We start from the raw sequence: 17,810 nt of genomic DNA, 5'->3' as shown, positions 1-17,810 counted from the left end.
CAGCTTCCACTTACAAATATTTAGTTCACCTTCAGTCTGACCCTGGAACTATCACATTGATTTGGTTCTAGCAGCTGCTAACCGTTCTCTTCAACCCTTGAATCGTAACCTCGACATGCTCCTGCCCAGGTGTGTAAACTTGCTTATATTACTTTAATACGGCCTAAAATCGAGTACACTTCAGCCGTATGGGACCTGGATCAAGCCTACATCATCAACATGGAATCCCTGCAGAACCGTGCTGCTCGTTTCATTTCTTCAGATACATAACTCGCATTTCATTAGCGTTGCTGCGTTAAAAGCTTGTGCGCATCTTGATAACCTTTCCCATCATCGCGCACTTGCTTTTAACTCTTCTTCACAAAATTTACCATCATCCGTTGATTCATGACGATTTCTTTCACTCACCTTCAGCCGTTTTTCCAAGCCACGACCATCCGTTCAAGATGCATCACATGTCACACTTCAAATTTTGCCAAATCGTTCATACCCAAAACCATTAATAAGTGGAACTGGCTGCATCCTGCAATCGCAACTAAAATAAACGAGACTAATTTTCATGAACTTTTAAAAAAAAAAAGTGATGCATAGTTTTTCTTCCAGTTCTACTCTGTTCACCACTATGTGTTTGACTGTCATTTTCTTTTTGCTGTTTATTATGTTGCGTTCTTTCAATATGGTTCATTGAGTGTTCCGCGACATTTTGATTCTTGTTGCCTGCTGATTTATCGTGCTTCTCTAGTTTTTCATGTAATTTTTCCACTTCCCTATGTAATACCCTCATTGTGAGAGTCTTTAGGGGTTTCTTGAAATGAATAAATTTGCAATGCTGCAGTTTCCAACAAGCATAACTTTCATAGTTGTGAGTGTGGTGATAATTAGAGAATTTATTTAAAACAATATTGGCTTGTCCGAAACACTTCCTCTGCTGCTATTACTATCGAACCCCATTGCTCATGCATATAAAATGAGCACCACTGAAACTTGACTTGGTAATATAAATGGAGCCAGTGAAGCGGCCAAAAGAGCTCTACGTTCACCTTGCAGGTTTACATCAAATTTGATCGCAGTAGCAAACCTTAGCACAGAGTTACCCATTACCATTACTACAATGGTAACATGCGAACCATTGCTGCAACGGTAATACTTGGAACACACTAAATACATGTCAGGGTGTCTACCAACCGGGAAAACAGGGAATTCTCAGGGATTTTGAGTAGTCTGGAAAAACTCAGGGAATTTGTGCCTTTATCAGGGAAAATTAGCTGTAATTTTATTAGAAGGGTTGAAAGTCGTGGTAATGCTTGCTCGAGTAACAGATAGGAATCGTAATCAATCGTCTTTGACGCCCTGTCGTTGGCTGGAGGAGTTGCCAGTGTACAGTCAATGACCGACTTTCTGGATTCCCAATAATTTGGACGGCTTCGCGGCACCACCGCATACCCCACAGAGTCAATGTATCAGAACACCTGAAATTTCAGACGCCAGAACTCTTCGCCGTCCGATTTTCCGGACGTTCTGCTGTGACCGCAGGTCCAAAACGGCATTAATCAAAGCCACCACCACTGCCATTTTGATTGCCTCACAGCCTCGAACCGGCGCTCTCGCACACAGATCCGCTGGCAGCTGGAGCCACCACTGCGGCAACGCTAGGCCTGGCTGCCTTGACATTCGCTATGAAGCTTCTTGCCATTGGGTGCCGTGCTTTTTATTGAAAGCATTCGCTTCTGTCAGCAATGGCACGGACTCTGCCTTTGTGGTCCTCGCGATTGGCTTAGAGGCTTGGAAAGCACGGTGCGTTGCATAATGCCGGTTCCCGAAAGTCAGCTTCGGCTTTGCACAGAACTGCTATTTGGTGAAGCATACGCAAAAGTATTGCAGTGAAGCATAGCAAGTGTGGGAAGGGGCTATTGCCCCGGGTCAAGGTATGTATTCCTTAATTATACGTGCGTGCACCTAGCATTTCCTGTCACAGTATGAGCATCGATATGCCTAATTAGTGTACCGACAGGCCTTCAGAGCATTTTCGAATGTGCCTGTGGCGGTTTGAGCCCTTAGGGGCAGTAAATGACATGCATTTATTGTTTTCAACTGACCAATTTTTCGGACGTTTTCGCGGCCCCTAGGGAGTTCGAAATATTGGACGTGGACTGTGCGACTGACCAACAAGATACTTCAAATGAACCGTGGGGTGAACGAGTGGTGGAAGGAGGACAAGAACAGAAAGGACCTACGCATTGAGGAATGAACGGGAAAGCAAGCGTGCTGCTGCCGTTTTGAAGGAGCTTGAGCTCAAAAAACAAAGTGTTGGCTGATGCTGAGATGCAGGTGTCCCTCATCCAAACCAAAATAAACTCTTTAAAGCAATGAAACACCGCTGAGGCGTCGTGCACGGGCTGAGAGTATGTCAACACAGTTGAGATCGACTTACAAACTGTTGAGAGAGACTCTCAGTTGTGACTAAGTTCGGGCCTCAGACTACTGAGCTCGCTATCAGTTGATATAAATAGCTCACATTCGAAAATATTTGCTTCTGTATGCATCTCCTTTTTATTCGTATTTGAGAATGTCCGACTTGATATGCAATTTTTTTCGAAGTCATTTTATTTTCTGTGCATTTTACTAACCCCTCCCTTCTATTCTCTTTTTGAGTAACATAAACGCTACTTCTTAGTATTCAAATTAGATTAAGTTGTTTCCTTTTTAAATTTTTTTCATATGCGTACTAGAGAGTGACAGCATCAGGCAATATGGTTTCAGCTTGTCTTGACATAAAACATAGTTCTGCATCACTCAGGGAAAACCTGGAAAACTCAGGGAATTTGGAAATGTCAACTTTGTGGACACCCTGCCTGTACGTGTTGTTCATTACTGGACAAAACATATATATCTTGGCAAGCTTGGGTGCCAAGAACATGTGACTGAAAGATTTTTGTAGTCTCAAATATGCTGCTGCCACAGTGTGGATAAAAGGTTCATTAAGGTTTCTTTCATTGAGCCTTAAGTCACATTTGTTTGATTCAGTTCTCAATTTAAGAACAATTATAACTGCAATGAAAGCATGCGTACTTGGCAGTTTTGTCACAAGATTTTGCATGCAGTGAGCTGTTGAGCCGGCACATAGTAACTCCACTTACTTCTCCATGCAGACGTTTGTTACCTAGCTTTTCTCCACCTGTACACACTTGACCCACTTGAGGCTCAACAAAATAGCGGCAATCAGCATTTTTGGAATGCAAATTACCATATTTACTCGCGTAATGATCGCACCCCTGAATTTTGTCGTCAAAATTCTATTTTTTTTTTTCTTTCCCGTGTAATGATCGCACCCTGCAGTTGTCGCAGCGATATGTCGTGTGCCAAGTCTAGCTAATGATGATCACGCTTACCATATGTCGAATGCTACGCGAATGACTCTTGAAGACATACCAAGCGGTCTGCACGCACCCAACATTCTTAAGCAGATGTCCCGTTTCATTCCTTTCATCACTTTCCGCACTTCCATGAAAAAAAAAGGCTACAACGAAACTTGTCTCGGCTTTATTATTTGTAGGCTTCATAATGGTTTTGGTCAACAACAACATAAAGGGTGCCTTTCGAGTCTTCTCGCCTGCACTCGTGGACACGCAATAAATCTCAATCGGCAACGATAGTGGCCACGTTTACACTGATACATTAGAAGTGTACCCTATTCATACGCCGACGATTGTAACGCAGCTAAGATATTCGCTCACCCTTAGCGGAAACGTGCCGTATTTTTCAGCAACAACGTTCAGTACATCGCCAAACTGCGATCGTATGATATGTTTTCCAGCCGCTAGATCTCATGTAAAGTACAAAATGCGTGAGGTACACATGATAGAGAATATCTAGCTGCCCGGCGCACACTCAGTTTCTCAGTTCGGTACCAGAAAATCTTCTCCGGGGTCATTGCACGCAGAATCCACAGCTATCACCGCCAATCCTACTGCAATAAGCATTTTCACATATGTTTCACGGCGCGCGGTGCCACAGGTAGCGTAGCGCATGCTTTTGGTAGGCAATAACAAACACGCCGCCGTTCCCTGCTGCAGACTGCAATCGTATACATTTTCCGGCCTCTAGATCCCACATGAAAAAGAAAAGGTGCGAGGTGCGCGCAATCGAGAACAGCTTATAGCCGCCTGTCTCTGGTAAAAATGACAGCGTGCAGTAGTTTCTTATTCCGGTACCAGCAAATCCCCGCCTGGGTCGTCGCATGCCGCATTCACAGCTATCGCCGCCAAACCTATTGTGATAAGCATCTTCACCTATTTGTTTTGCAGCGCATGGTTCGTGGTGCCATTGGTAGCTTACTGCACGCCTTTAGTAGGCAATAATCCAAATGCGCCGCCGTACCCTGCTGCAGGCGGCACGATGTGGTCATCGCATTTCGCTTCGGTGGCATCCAGCATCGCCTATTAGCTCGATTTCGTTTCGGTTCGCCATCGCCCTCTGAAAACACCATGCAATAGGAAAACAACAAAACGCATCTCTGGCTGCCGGGGCACCACCAGCTCGACACACGACGCTTTGCATTACGCAGATGTCAACAATAGTTGAGTGTAAAATTTTTTTATTGCTTCAGATCGTACGTTTTCTCTGTTGGTATGTTTTTCCTCTCGTTTTTTCTTCCCCCAAAACGTATGAATGAGGTTCTACTGTATTTGTTTTGAGTAAATTTAAGAGCTTCACGAATGATACAACCACCTATACTTCTTCATTCTCCTGATATAGGTTGTAGAAAAATTCACATGTTGGCCTTGTAGCACTTTCATTCAACGTTAGGTCTGCTGATAGTGCTTGACTGCTGTCTATTCTGGGGGCCATTGCAGCCAATGCAACACCAGCCATCTTCACAGCAGCACCCTGCTATGAACCAGCATGGCCAACAACCACACATGGGCCAACAACCAGGTGGCCAGCACATGCCACAGCCGCCCTCGCACCCATCAGCCATGCAACCTGGCATGGGCTCAGCACACCAGCCCAGCCAAGGCCACCAGATGCCTCAGCATGCCGCCAGTCCGCAGGGACCTGTTCAGCAGCAGGTACTGCCATTTATTGGCTCTAAACATGCACTGTCAGTTACAAATGTTCTCTAGTGAACTTGCTCAAACTCAGTGTGGGCATAAAATCATGCAGTGGTGCTGCTATCATAGGCGCTACTCTGTTTTGTCAGTGAGCAACTTCTGGAAGCCAGAGCTCATTTATTGAAATGCATTTACCCCAAGTAATGTTGCATTGGTGTGAATGAGTAAAGGTATGTGAACTGTAGCACCCATGCCATGTGCATCTCTTGGTGTCTAGCTCACTGTCCTGTACTGCTGCGCACCTAAGTGCGGCTTACATAGTTGATTTTCTCAAGCTAAGAACATTGCCATAGCACAAGCATTTCATGTGTACAAACCCACATGCGAGCTATGATGACGAGCGTCTGCCTGCTTTGCACCTGTGTGCAGCTGCATGCCATTGGGCATGTAGTTGCTTGTCATCATAGCTCAAGAGTACGATTAGAACATCTTGTGCGGCAGTGTTGCTTCTACCTTAAGAGAAATGGGCAGTCCAACAGGTTGCCACTGTTGCTTTCTCTTCTGAAGTGTAAATATGGTTGTGTGTTTTTGGTTGAAACCAAAAAATGTCCACCAGTTATATTCTTGCCAATTGGAATATACAGACACTGAACGATAATTCGTGCTCAACGGCGACCGCCAAAATGTCTGCATGTTTGGTAGTCCAAAATACCAGATTCAGCAGAAAATAAGTGACTTTATTCCACAAGTGGTAAAAAAACTGTGCCATGTATTCTCACTTTGGCATCTTCAATAGAGGATATGCAAAACCTGCAAGTGCGCGTCTCCACACACCTTTGACTCCCCCACAGGCTAGAATGTTTGAAGTATCAGAATGCGGGTCAGTGACGTTATTCATGCCGCCATCCGTTCCCCGCACCGTCCAAGGTTTCAAAACACGTCTCAGCTTTAATTGCGATAGGGAAAGTTATGTTAGGGAAAGTAGCTCCGGAATAGTCTTTCTGAATTTTGCATATTGTCTATTGCGCATGACTAGTGCAAGATGCATTGGCGCCTACAAATGATTGCATTCTTGGCACAGAGTCAAGCATAGTAATATCATAGTACCAGAAACGCTGTCACCGGTGGATTCATTTGGTGCTAATCATGCAAAATGCCGCAACAGTATCTTTGAAAGTGATCGCCCAAGAATATGGCCTAAGTTTGTCAACATGTTGCTGCATGCACATATGCTTGCTTCCGACCTGGACAGCCTCTGACTGCAGTTCTGTCGCAATGCCTTTTCATGTTTTTTTTTCCACGTTTTTCATGTTTGTCAGTGAATGAGCTTATCACTGGGATTAGCCACATGAACAATGGATGATGCCAGAAGGCATCGCTATGAAATCATGGCCCGTCTCTCCACCATTGGCGCTGTTGCTGAATGAAGAGACAAAAGTACAGTAAATGCATCTACCAAATCTTCATCCCCTGGCACATTAACAAAGGTCGACTGTACTGTGCTAGCTGAATGATCACACATTTCTTTGTAACAGTCATTGTTCAGCACTTACCTCTTCACCCTCGTCAGCACAGACATAAATGGTGGAGCTTGAGCCTCTTGGAACTGCTTGAAAAAGTTCCCCAAGACTGTCTCAATTTAATACCCATGTTTTACAGGAATTTGTATCTTAAGACCTTTGCATTTCATGTCATCACTCAGGTGCTTCACGGGCATTTCTATGTCATTAGAGGAAAACGATTTCTGCAATACAATGAATTCGGCATTTCATTCGAATGTATTTCTCTGGATGAGTACTCTCGCCAAAGAGTGGCTGCCAGCAAATAAAATAATAAAGAAGTAAGCAATACAGTGAAATCTCGGTATAACGAACTTCAGGGGACCACGGGAAAATGTTCATTATTCTGAAAGGTCGTTATAGTGAAAGCCCAAAAATTAACCATAACAATAGCATTTCAGTAAAGCAAACGTCCTACCTTTGAAACGGTACCTCCTTGAACTCGTTTGTCACACAATGCACACGTGATCGTCAGACAAGGCACATTTATTTGAAATAGTCCGTGATTGTCTTCTGACGGGTGCAGCACAGACTCTGCAGCACGAACGATTCCAGACCGTCCGCATTCTTATGCACGCCTTCGGTCGCTGTGCCGCTTTTGGCTATAAATATGCGGAGTTTTCGCAAGCAGTCCAACGCATCTGTGGCTGACACGGACTCGTTGCGGTCTTTGGGTGCTGCCGTAACGTCATCGTCCATGTCGTCGCTGCATTCCTCATCTTGAGTCACCGTGCCCTGGACGCTCTGCAGTATGTCATCAGCGGTAAGCTCCACTGAGGTTCACGTCGCCTCGTCACCCTGGACATAGTCGTCAAATGTGACTGAAGGATCGACGGCTAGCTGCTTGGCCACCTCGCTCCAAGGCTCGCTCGAACTGTCCTCCGCTGCCGGTTCATCGGTTTGTGGTTGGCCATCTGTGATCGTCAGGCCGGCCTTCTTCCAGCAGTTTTGGATGGTGGTGGACGTGACGCTCCACCACGCGCCTGTCAGCATTTCCGCAGCCTGTCGGACGTTGATGGCCGTCGAGTGCTGCAGGCGCAGGTTGATGAGCAGCCACTGAACAAGGCGCTTCCGGAAGTGCGACTTCACGCTCCTTATTATTCCTTGGTCCAGTGGCTGAAGTACTGATGTGCATTTCGGCGGCAGTTACTCGGGGCGCACATTCGTGAGCCGTATGTTGACAACGTGCGCCAAGCAATTGTCCACAATCATCAAAATGTGCCGCCCCTCCTTCCTCATCTTCTCGCTTACCGTCAGCAGCCACTTGGAAAAGAGCTCGCGAGTCATCCAGGCACGCTGATTTGCCCTATAGTGGCACGGCAGTGACTCTACATTTTTCATGCAGCGTGGCTTCGAAAACCTCCCGATCACCAGAGGCTTCAACTTTTCAGTGCCATCTGCATTGCAGCAATACAGCACGGTGACGCGAAGCTTCGAATTTTTGCCGCCTCTGCACTGTTCTCCTTTAAAATGCATTGACTTGTCCGGGAGCAGCTGATAAAACCAGGCTTTCTCGTCTGCATTTAAAACATGAGCTGCTGCGTAAGACTTGACCATTTCGTGGAAGCTTTCCTCCCTCCATGTGGCTGCTGCTGCTTCATCTGCTGCCTTCTCGCCAGACACAGACTGCCAGGTTGCGCCGTTTTGTTGGCGAAAACGGTGGAGCCAGCCAGAAGACGCTTCGAAGCCGGTGACCTCAAGAATTGCAGCGAACTGCCGTGCCTTCTCCTGCAGCATTGGGCCTGACACGGGCACATTCTGTGTTCTCGCGTCTTTAAACCAAGTCAGCACTGCTGCGTCAATATTCTGGAAATCGCCGAGCCGCAGTCGCTTCCCTGATGGGGTAAGCTGAGGTTCTTGCTGGTGCTTAAAGATTTTCTCTTTATCTTTGAGAATCGTGGCGATCGTCGACCGCGCCACTCCACGTTCTTTAGCCACGACGGATTGTTTCTTCCCGTCTTCTGTCTCGCGAAGAATGTCTACTTTCTCGCTCGAAGAAAACTGCTTTCGCTTCTTCGCCGTGGTTAGAGTTGTTGAGCTCGTGGCAACGCGAATGCCGGCACGCACTTCTAACACAATAATATAACCAGAAGAAAATCAAGATGGACAGGCCTGATACGGGTGACAGCACACGAACAACTGAGAAAACAAGGAAGAAAAACGTGATGTGTCGTCGCCTCCGCAACAGGAAAAAAAGAAAAGGCCCACTTTAGCGTTAATTACTACTTGTTTTTTTTTTCCTTCTGCCTCACTGTCCAGGTTTTACGAGCTCATGCTCCCCACCTCTCCACTCACAAAACCTGGTGCGTCGTTGCCTCCGCAACGGAGAAGAAAAAAAAAAAAGTCCCCGCCCGCATCTTTCTCCTCCCGAGCCATTTCAGGTTTTTGCGGGAAGCAAGTTGCAAGGCGCCCGCTCTTCACGCTGCGTCGTCTGCTACCTTAGAGCTCCGACTGCCATGACGGATACACTGAAATCTAAGAATCCTCGCATTTCGGGGTATGAGTTTGTAGTACTGAGGTGTTGTTAAGATGGGGGGGGGGGACACGGAAATTAAATAACGATCGTTATTCTGAAATGTTCATTATTCTGAAGTTCGTAGCAGTGAAATATTTTTACATTAAAACTATAAGCAGTTGGCACGGGATTTCTTAAAAGTTCGTTAATCTGAAATGTTTGTTAATGTGGTGTTCGTTGTAACGGGGTTTGACTGTACAATATAAGATGTAAAATGCCTCCATTTTTTGATGCTATGTGATTTTCGCAAAGCTCTACTTATTTTTACCCAAAAGTTTATGTACTATCCTCATTCCCAGAAAAGTTGAGTCTTGTCGGCCATTTCTAGGCTCAGTACAGAAACTGTAGTGAAGCACCATAGCAGAAGTGCAGTGAAGGTGAGCACAACTGATTGTTTCGATGGCCTTAGCTCGGCCTGCACCCAAGCTCTCAAGAAAAAGGAACAGGATACATTTATGCTTAGCATCTAATGCAAATCAATGAGTTACGGAATTCACATGTATGCTCAAGGACAGAACGCCACACTACGCTGAGAAGTGTCTCATGTGCTGTGAGCACCACAGCAAAGAGGTAGCATTGTTCATTGAACAAGCAAGGCTGGGTGATCTCTGAACGTGTTGCATCATGCTGTTTTGTGGCTATAAGTAAAATGCATTGTTCGAAGCAACACTCATTTCGCTGGAAACTCCGTTCCCAATAAACACGGATGTTGCGATTACTGCCACAGTTGTGAAAGCATTGGCTTGCAGCTGCTCTTTAATATCCCTCAGCTCACTTGCCTGGGTGTTTGTTTTAATATCTAGCAGTCTGTCTTCATTGGTGCACCTTGCATACTTGCAGAAATAGGCAACAACGATGCTTCATATCTGGTCGGTGAGAAGGTGCATTTCAATAGCTTCGTCCTGCTCTGCCATGTTGACCAATTACTAGATTCCTAATGGGAAAGTCCCTCTTGGCTATTCACATGACCGTAGTGTAGATGTTCAGATAAATACCATCAGGCTCAAAAATAATTGTACAGTGAAACCTCGTTAAACCGTAATCGGCCGGAGCTCGGAAAAAGTACGTACTAAACGGTAGTACTGTTTAAGCGAAATAGCATGAGATCGCCCACTTACCTGTCGAAAACGGAACTCAGAGAGAGTGCGATGAAAGGGGAAAAAACATGCAGTATTTATTCGTTTCGCAGGACGTAAGTGTTATTTTCGTTTGATGTCGCGGCGGCCTAGCACGACGACAGCGGCCTCAAACTTGCTGAAGCTGCGTGCCAGCTTCTCAGCCAGCCCCCCTCCCCTCGGCAAACACTCGCACGGCAGATTCCTCGTTGGCGTTACGTACTCTCCGTGCACGCGCGCACTAGTGCTGCATAAGTCCCGGGGCGCCTTTTTCATTACCGGGTGCCGGAGTTCAGAAAACTTTTCGTTTGGAATAGTTACGTTATCGCGCCCCTGTTCTCCTTGCGACGATCGCATTCACGAGGCTGACGTAACGCGCAGCATCTGCCACTGTCGGGCCTGAATAGCCCGTGCTGTCGCTTTCCGTGTCGTCCTGATCACTGTCGCTAGTTGACACTTCGGCAACGACAGCGGCAACGATGGTGAAAAGTCGAACCTCGTAGCCGACATCTCTTCGCGGTCGCAGCAACGCTGCCGAGCAACTTCGCATTCCAAATGCCACACACTGTAGTCAACAGCAGATCCATGTCGCGGGCCAGCGCCGACTTCTTCGTGTCACGTTCGGTAGCACGGACGATGTCTAATTTTTCTTCTATGCTGAGCACCCGGCGTCTTTTTTATCCTAGCTTCGGCATGACGCGAGTCCTCGCTTGCACGACGCCACAACGCTCTCTGGCACGGCGTCCATGCGGCGTCGAAATGATGTTGATGTTGATGCGGCTTCACGTGCAAACGCACGGGGCGCTTGGAGGCCGTTGTACCGATCTCTGAGGCTTGTTATTCTGCTGGGCCGCCCAATGGAGACGACGCACCGCCGTGTTCGCGCGACGAAAAGTGGAAACGCTACGTTTTAACCGATGCGTACGCAATAAGCTGGTACGGTTTATGCGGATACAAAATACATTATGTTCAATGGCCGCTGAGTCGGGGAATTGACTTTACTACTTTTAAACCGAAACTACTGTTTAAGCGGGTACGGTTTAACGAGGTTTTACTGTAATTAAAAATGGATATGTTGAGGCATATTTTCGACATGCTGTCATTATTTCCATGCCTTGTAGTCTTCCAACACATTGCAATGGCCGTCGTCTGCAAATGACATTACAGTAAAAGCTCATTAAACCATACCCACTTAAACAGTAGTTTCCTTTTAAGCGGCGAACCGCGTGGTGGTTCAGTATGTTACCTCACTGACATAACAGACCCGACTGCTTCACACACTTGTATTCCTTCACTCAACCTCGGTGTGCGTTTGCCACACAACTATGTGCGCATATTCCAAAACCCCTGCAACAGACTCAATCAAAGCGAGTTGACTAAAGCTGCTGCTTGCCTGTCACGTGAGGGCATATTTCCCATCATCCCATTCCTCGAAATTTTTTATGACTAGGCTTCAAAATCGTCACATGACGCTCCCGCTTCGTATTTTCTTTTCTCCATGCATAGCCACCACTTCGGCAACGCTAAGCCTAGCTGCTTCGCCGTTCACTATTAAACTTCTTGCTTTTCGGTGCCATGTTTTTCAGTAAATCAATTCGCCGCGGTCACCAATGACACCGACACTCCGCCTTTGTAATCTTCGCGGTTAGCTACCCGCAGTGGTTGCTCAGTGGCTGTGGTGTTAGGCTGCTGAGCAGAAGGTCGCGGGATCGAATCGCGGCTTCGGCGGCCGCATTTCGATGGGGGCGAAATGCGAAAACACCTGTGTACAGTAGAACCCCGCTGTTACGTTCCTCACTGCTGCGTTTTCCCGGCTGCTACGTCGCTTTCATCCGGTCCCGGCATAGCTTCCATAGGATCCAATGTATAAGGAACCCCGCTGTTACGTAGTAGCTGTGAAAACATTCCCGCATGATGCGTCGCAACCCGAACCCGCCTGGGCTAAAGTAGGCAACGTGCTCCAACCGCCATTTTGGCTTTTGACGAGTTTTTACTGGGCTTGGCTATTGAACTGGCTGCAAGAAGCCGCACGCCAGTTCTAGAGGCCGCCACTAGGTGGCCATTCGTGATGAATGCTCTCACTATCATCATTGTGATTACGGTCACCACATGGTTTGTTGGGGCGGGTCGACTCACGGAGGAAGAGGCGCTGATATCACTCTTCGGGAAGCTATAGCTAAAGAGAAGCCGGAAGTTGGCGTTGCTCTGCCTATCGGGCCAGCTCTCCTCTCTTGTTTACATTTCTCGCGAAACCACGTAGCGATAGCAGCGCTGCGCGCAACTGGGCTGCTCGGACGTGCGTGCTCTGCAGCAATACTAAACAAACGTTAGCACGTTAGCATGATTACGCCAAAGAGGGCAAAATTTCCCGCGGATATTCATTCGTCCGTTGCCGTTGCCTGGCGCGGTGACGACGAGGAGCACAAGCCGCATGATGCCAGGGGGTTGCCAAATCCTAGCTTTAGAGAAGCCGTCGCGGCTCTGGACCTCCTCCGCAGGTACGTCGTACCTCACAGCGACGCTGACAGCGATGCGGCCTTCCAGGCTATTGAGAAACGTGTGGTGATTTCTAGCCAGTGAAAGAAACAGCAAGCCACCATTCTAGACTCTTTTTAAGTCCTAAGCGCACTCTGTGGAAATAAATTGTCTGTAGTTGAAGCTGCACTTTTTTCATTCATTTTCGGAGCTTTCCTCGGTCCGGTGAAAAACGTATGAACGGGGTTCCACTGTACTTAGATTTAGATGCACGTTAAAGAACCCCAGGTGGTCGAAATTTCCGGAGTCCACCACTACGGCGTGCCTCATAATCAGAAAGTGGTTTTGGCACATAAACCCCCCCCCCCTTTTTTTTTTCTTTTTCGCGGTTGGCTTTGAAGCTCTGAAAGCACGGCATATTGCATAATGCCGGTTCCTGAAAGTCAACTCCGCCTCAATACAATGATGTTACATAATGAAGTATTGCGGTGAAGCTTAACAAGCATGTGAAGGGGCAATTGTCACAGGATACAGTATGTATTGCCTAATTATACATGCATGCACACGCATCTCCTGTCGCAGTACGAGCACTGATATGCCTAATAAGTGTAATGGCAGGCCTTCAGAGCTTTTTCGGATGTGCCTGTGGCGATTTGAGCCCTTAAGGGTAGTAAAAGACATGCTTTGATTTTTTTTCTGAAGTTTTCGTGGCCCCTAGGGAGTCTGGAAAATTGTACGTTGACGGTACAACAGACCAAGAGGATGCTTCAAATGGTCCGCAAGGCGAACGCATCGTGAAAGGAGGGCAAGAACGCAAAGGACGAATTGAGGAATGAATGGAAAAGGAGGTGTGCCACCACTTCTTTGAAGGAGCTGGAGCTCAAAAAACAAAGTATTGGCTGACAGCAAGTTGCAGGTGTCACTCATCCAAACCAAAATATACTCTTTAAAGCAGTGAAATGCAACAGTGAAGCATTGTGGGCGGGCTGAGAGTACGTCAGAACAGTCGAGGTTGACTTTTCAGCTGCGGAGAGAGAATCTCGCATGTGATTACTCCTTGGTATTCAAACTGGATAAAGTTTTTTTTTTAACATGCTTGTCAGGCTGTCTTGACATAAAACAAAGTTCTATGTCACTCGTGAATTTTGCAAAGGCATTCAGGGAAAACCTGGAAAACTCGGGGAATTTGGAAATGTCAACTTGGTAGGCAGCCTTTGTGATTAGTGGCTCAGCTTGCTCAGCAGTTTGGGCACAGTGGTGACCACTATAGGTGACTAGGCTTTGCTATAAGTTTCAAAGAGGTGGTGCAGAGACATAGGCAACAATCATGCTGACCATACATCAAAACCCCCCATAAATATTGCTCATGGTCATGCAGTTGGAGTCAAGTTAATGCATGGCGCACTGTTAGTTGTTCGAAATTTCGTTGGTCCTTTAACGTTAGGGCCATGTGGTCCATGGTGGGGCCAAGGAGCTGTCCAAATAATCAAACATTTCCAAATTATCAGTCGGCAACTCTGTACAAAAATCTTGGCAAAATGTTGGCACATGGCACAACTAGGGCAAGCTTAACCCTTTGGGTGCAGGGTGTTTTTGTGTAGTGCAGCAAATTCAATTTCTGTCTAAGTACTCATCAGCAAGCTTTAAATTAAGTGTCATTTGTTGGCAATATGTTACTGAACCTTTTACAAATATGAAAATCTGAAAATTCAAATTGAAATTGGCTTTTGCTAAGTCATGATTTTAATTGGGATAATCAGTATCCCTCGGGCAGCATGGCCTCTTTGTCACTGTCATTGTTCCTTGACAACTTGGAATCAACATCAAGATCCTCCAAATCAGGGTTCAGAGGTTTTTACATTTCTTCATTGTTCAGAGTTGAATTTCTCGATGTTTCACATTCGCGAATTATCTTGGGCATGGTCAGAAGTGTGCTTCGCAGCCAGACGAGTATATTCAGGCAGGGCACTTAAGGGTTAAGGCATATATAGACTGGTCATTTAACATCAAGCCGCACATTTATTAATGGCTATAGAAAACCCTCATGAGGTCGCTAGCACAAAATCTTGCGAGGTGGACTGTTGCTGCAATTACAGTGGAATCTCGATAAACGGAAATCACTTAAAGGGGCCCTCAAGCACTTTTTCTCGAAGTGGAGAAAGGCATTTGAAGTGAAAATAGGCTATTTCAGAAATACTTTGCTGCAAGAAGTACTTCAATGCATTCAGCAGAAGCGCAGTTATTGAGACAAATACAGCCTTCGCTGTGCTCCCATTCCTTCTTCAGTGCCGACCTGCGAAGGCTACAACAAAGTGGGGTGTGCCCACAATGCTCTGCCTTCTAAATGTCACCGTGGTGAACAGTTCAAATTTCATTTTTGATGTTAACATAGGTGCCACGACTTCCGCCTTTGGTGCCTACGACGCGCTAAACATCAGCCAAACGCGGTTGTCCTCTACAAGCTGCAGTGCACTTAGCCAGTAGACTCGTGGCGGCACCCCGCGCCGGCCGCGGTATCTATGTAAACGACCGCAGCTTGATGTCGGCTGTCGGCCAGTAGCAGCCATCTAAGGGAATGACGAAATAGTGCGTCTACAAGAGAGTGAGGAAGGGAACTTCAGTTAAAGAAAGGGCATTTGAGTGAAAGGTAACCTTGCGATCCACTTGCGAGCTCCACCCACCGCGTACAACACCAAAACTTCGTTGAAATGTTCACCGCAGTGTGCTACCCCACAGACCATGTTATTTCACCAAGCCCAAGGGATGGTTCAGGGCCCCTTTAAATGGAACACCATTCTCATGGTTGGTTGGTTTTGTATTCACGCAAAATTCACGCATAAATTCACGCAAATGTATTCAACTCTGTCTTTCATTAAATGGAACTCCTGATAGACCGAACCAATTTCCCTGGTCCCTCCAGGTTCCCTAAACAGAGTCCACTGTAATTGCAGTACAATTTACGTGATGAATTATTTTAGTTTAGTGCAATAGTAGAAATTTTGCAAACCTGTTCTTGCTTTGCTTTATGCAATAAGAATTTAATTATGCAATTGAGACATGGCAATGAAACTTGAAATTTTGTTCAAAACTGCCACATGAAACACTATGTTAGGCCCTTGAATACCGTCAACTGGGCCTTAAAATTTTTTCTAAAATGTTTTTTTTTTTGTTCTTTAAAAGCTGTATAAAGCCAGACTAACAAACAAGTTGGTCAATAACTGCCCACAAATTGCTTAAGTAGCTACCTCCCATTAGAGTGTTCCCAGTCTACCAGGGTTTGCAAAAGAATTGGGATGTTGCTATTCCTTAGATGCAGGCTGCACAACAGCATCCATCACAACACGGTGGGCAACACCAGGGTCAGCATCCAGGGCAGCACCCTGGTCAGCACCCTGGTCAGCACCCGGGTCAGCATCCTGTTCAGCATCCTGGCCAGCATCCTGGCCAGCATCCCAGTCAGCAGCATCCTGGCCAACACCCTGTCCAGCATCCAGTTCAGCACCCCAGTCAGCATCCTGTCCAGCATCCCGGCCAACACCCCAGCCAACACCCAGGACAGCACCCGGGTCCACATCCCAGCCAACACCCTGGTCAGCAGCAGCCACATCCTGGCCAGCCACACCCAGGACAGCACCCTAGCCAGCCACATGCCTCTCAGGCCCAAAGTCAGCATCTTGGCCAGCACCCATCGCAACACCCTGTACCCCACCCAGCGCCACATGGGGCACAACACCAGGCGCAGCATTCCAACCAGGCACAGCAGCCACAGCAGCAACCCCAACAGCAGCAACAACAGCATTCCTCGCCTCCTCCGGTGTCTTCGCCACCCAGTGGCCCAGGCACACCACAGCAGCAGGGGCCTTCACCTCCTTCCCAGCATCACCCGCCATATGGCAGCCAGGGTGAGATACTGCTGGCTTACCTACTTGCAGCATGTACTCAGTTCTGCCTTTTTGGTTCTGATAAAAATCAGGACACTACAGTAAAACCTCAATAAACCGTATCCACCTTAAACAGTAGTTTCGTTTTAAAAGTAGTAAAGTCAAATTCCCGACTCAGCGGCCATTGAACATAATGTGTTTTGTATTTGCATAAACCGTACCAGCTTATTGCACACGTATCGGTTAACAGGTAGTGTTTGCTCATGTTTCCACTCTTCGTCGTGCTATCACGGCGGTGCGTCGTCCCCGTCGGGTGGCTTGGCAGAACAACAACCTCCAAGCGCCTTGTGTGTTTATGCATGAAACCACATCAACATCATTTCGGCGCCGTGCCAGAGAGCATTGTGGCGTCGTGCAAGCTAGGACTCGCGTCATGCCAAAGCTCGGATAAAAAAACGCCAGGTGCTCAGCATAGAAGAAAAATTGGACATCGTTTGTGCTATCGAACGTGACACAAAGAAGTCGGTGCTGCTGCGACCATGAAGAGATGTCTGCTACGAGGTTCAACTTATCGCCATCATTTCTTCTGTTGTTGCCGAAGTGTCACCTAATTACAGTGATGAGGGCAACACGGAAAGTGACAGCACGGGTGATTCAGGTCTGACAGTGGCAGAAGCTGTGCCTTATGTCAGCCTCATGAATGCAATCGTCGCGACGAGAACAGCACCCGGCAATGAAAAAGGCACCCCGCGACTTCTGCAGCATTACCGCCCGCGTGCACGGAGAATATGCAACGCCAATGAGGAATCTGCCATGCGAGTGTTCGCCAAGAAGGTGCTGGCTGAAGAGCTGGCTCACAGCTTTGAGTTTGAGGCCGTTGTCACTGCTAGGCCACTGCGGCATCGCAACACTTTTGCCGCGCGAAGTGAATAAATACATGTTATTGCCCTTTCATCACACTCTCTCTGAGTTCAGTTTTTGACAGATAAGCTGGCGATCTCATGCTACAGTCAACGACCGATTTTTCGGACTCTCTAGGGAACGTAAAAACGTCCAAAAATGCAGGCAGTCTGAAAAAATGAATGCATGCAAAACACGCACTTTTTTTCTTTTTTTCTCGGATCTAGAGGTAAAGGGCGAAGTACCAGGTTTCCAAAACCCTGCCAAAGCATCAGTGAAGTGGCTATAAAAAAACGCATTCAAAAACTCTGTAT

The 17,810-nt window shown here is 47.0% G+C and overlaps 1 protein-coding gene across 1 annotated transcript in view; it reads left to right on the top strand.

The window, feature by feature from the left end:
• LOC135915990 (protein SSXT-like) overlaps positions 1-17,810 on the top strand; it is a 54,828-nt gene that overhangs the window by 15,598 nt on the left and 21,420 nt on the right. Inside the window, exons 6-7 of the mRNA XM_065449179.1 lie at positions 4,854-5,069; positions 16,026-16,617. Coding sequence (XP_065305251.1) covers positions 4,854-5,069; positions 16,026-16,617 — 808 coding nt within the window. The remainder of the gene's footprint in view (positions 1-4,853; positions 5,070-16,025; positions 16,618-17,810) is intronic.

Source organism: Dermacentor albipictus, chromosome 1, assembly GCF_038994185.2.
Source record: "Dermacentor albipictus isolate Rhodes 1998 colony chromosome 1, USDA_Dalb.pri_finalv2, whole genome shotgun sequence".
In the NCBI taxonomy this organism is placed as follows: Eukaryota; Metazoa; Arthropoda; class Arachnida; order Ixodida; family Ixodidae; genus Dermacentor; species Dermacentor albipictus.
Note: the sequence above shows the minus strand (reverse complement) of the source record. Positions and strands in the feature narration are given on the sequence as shown.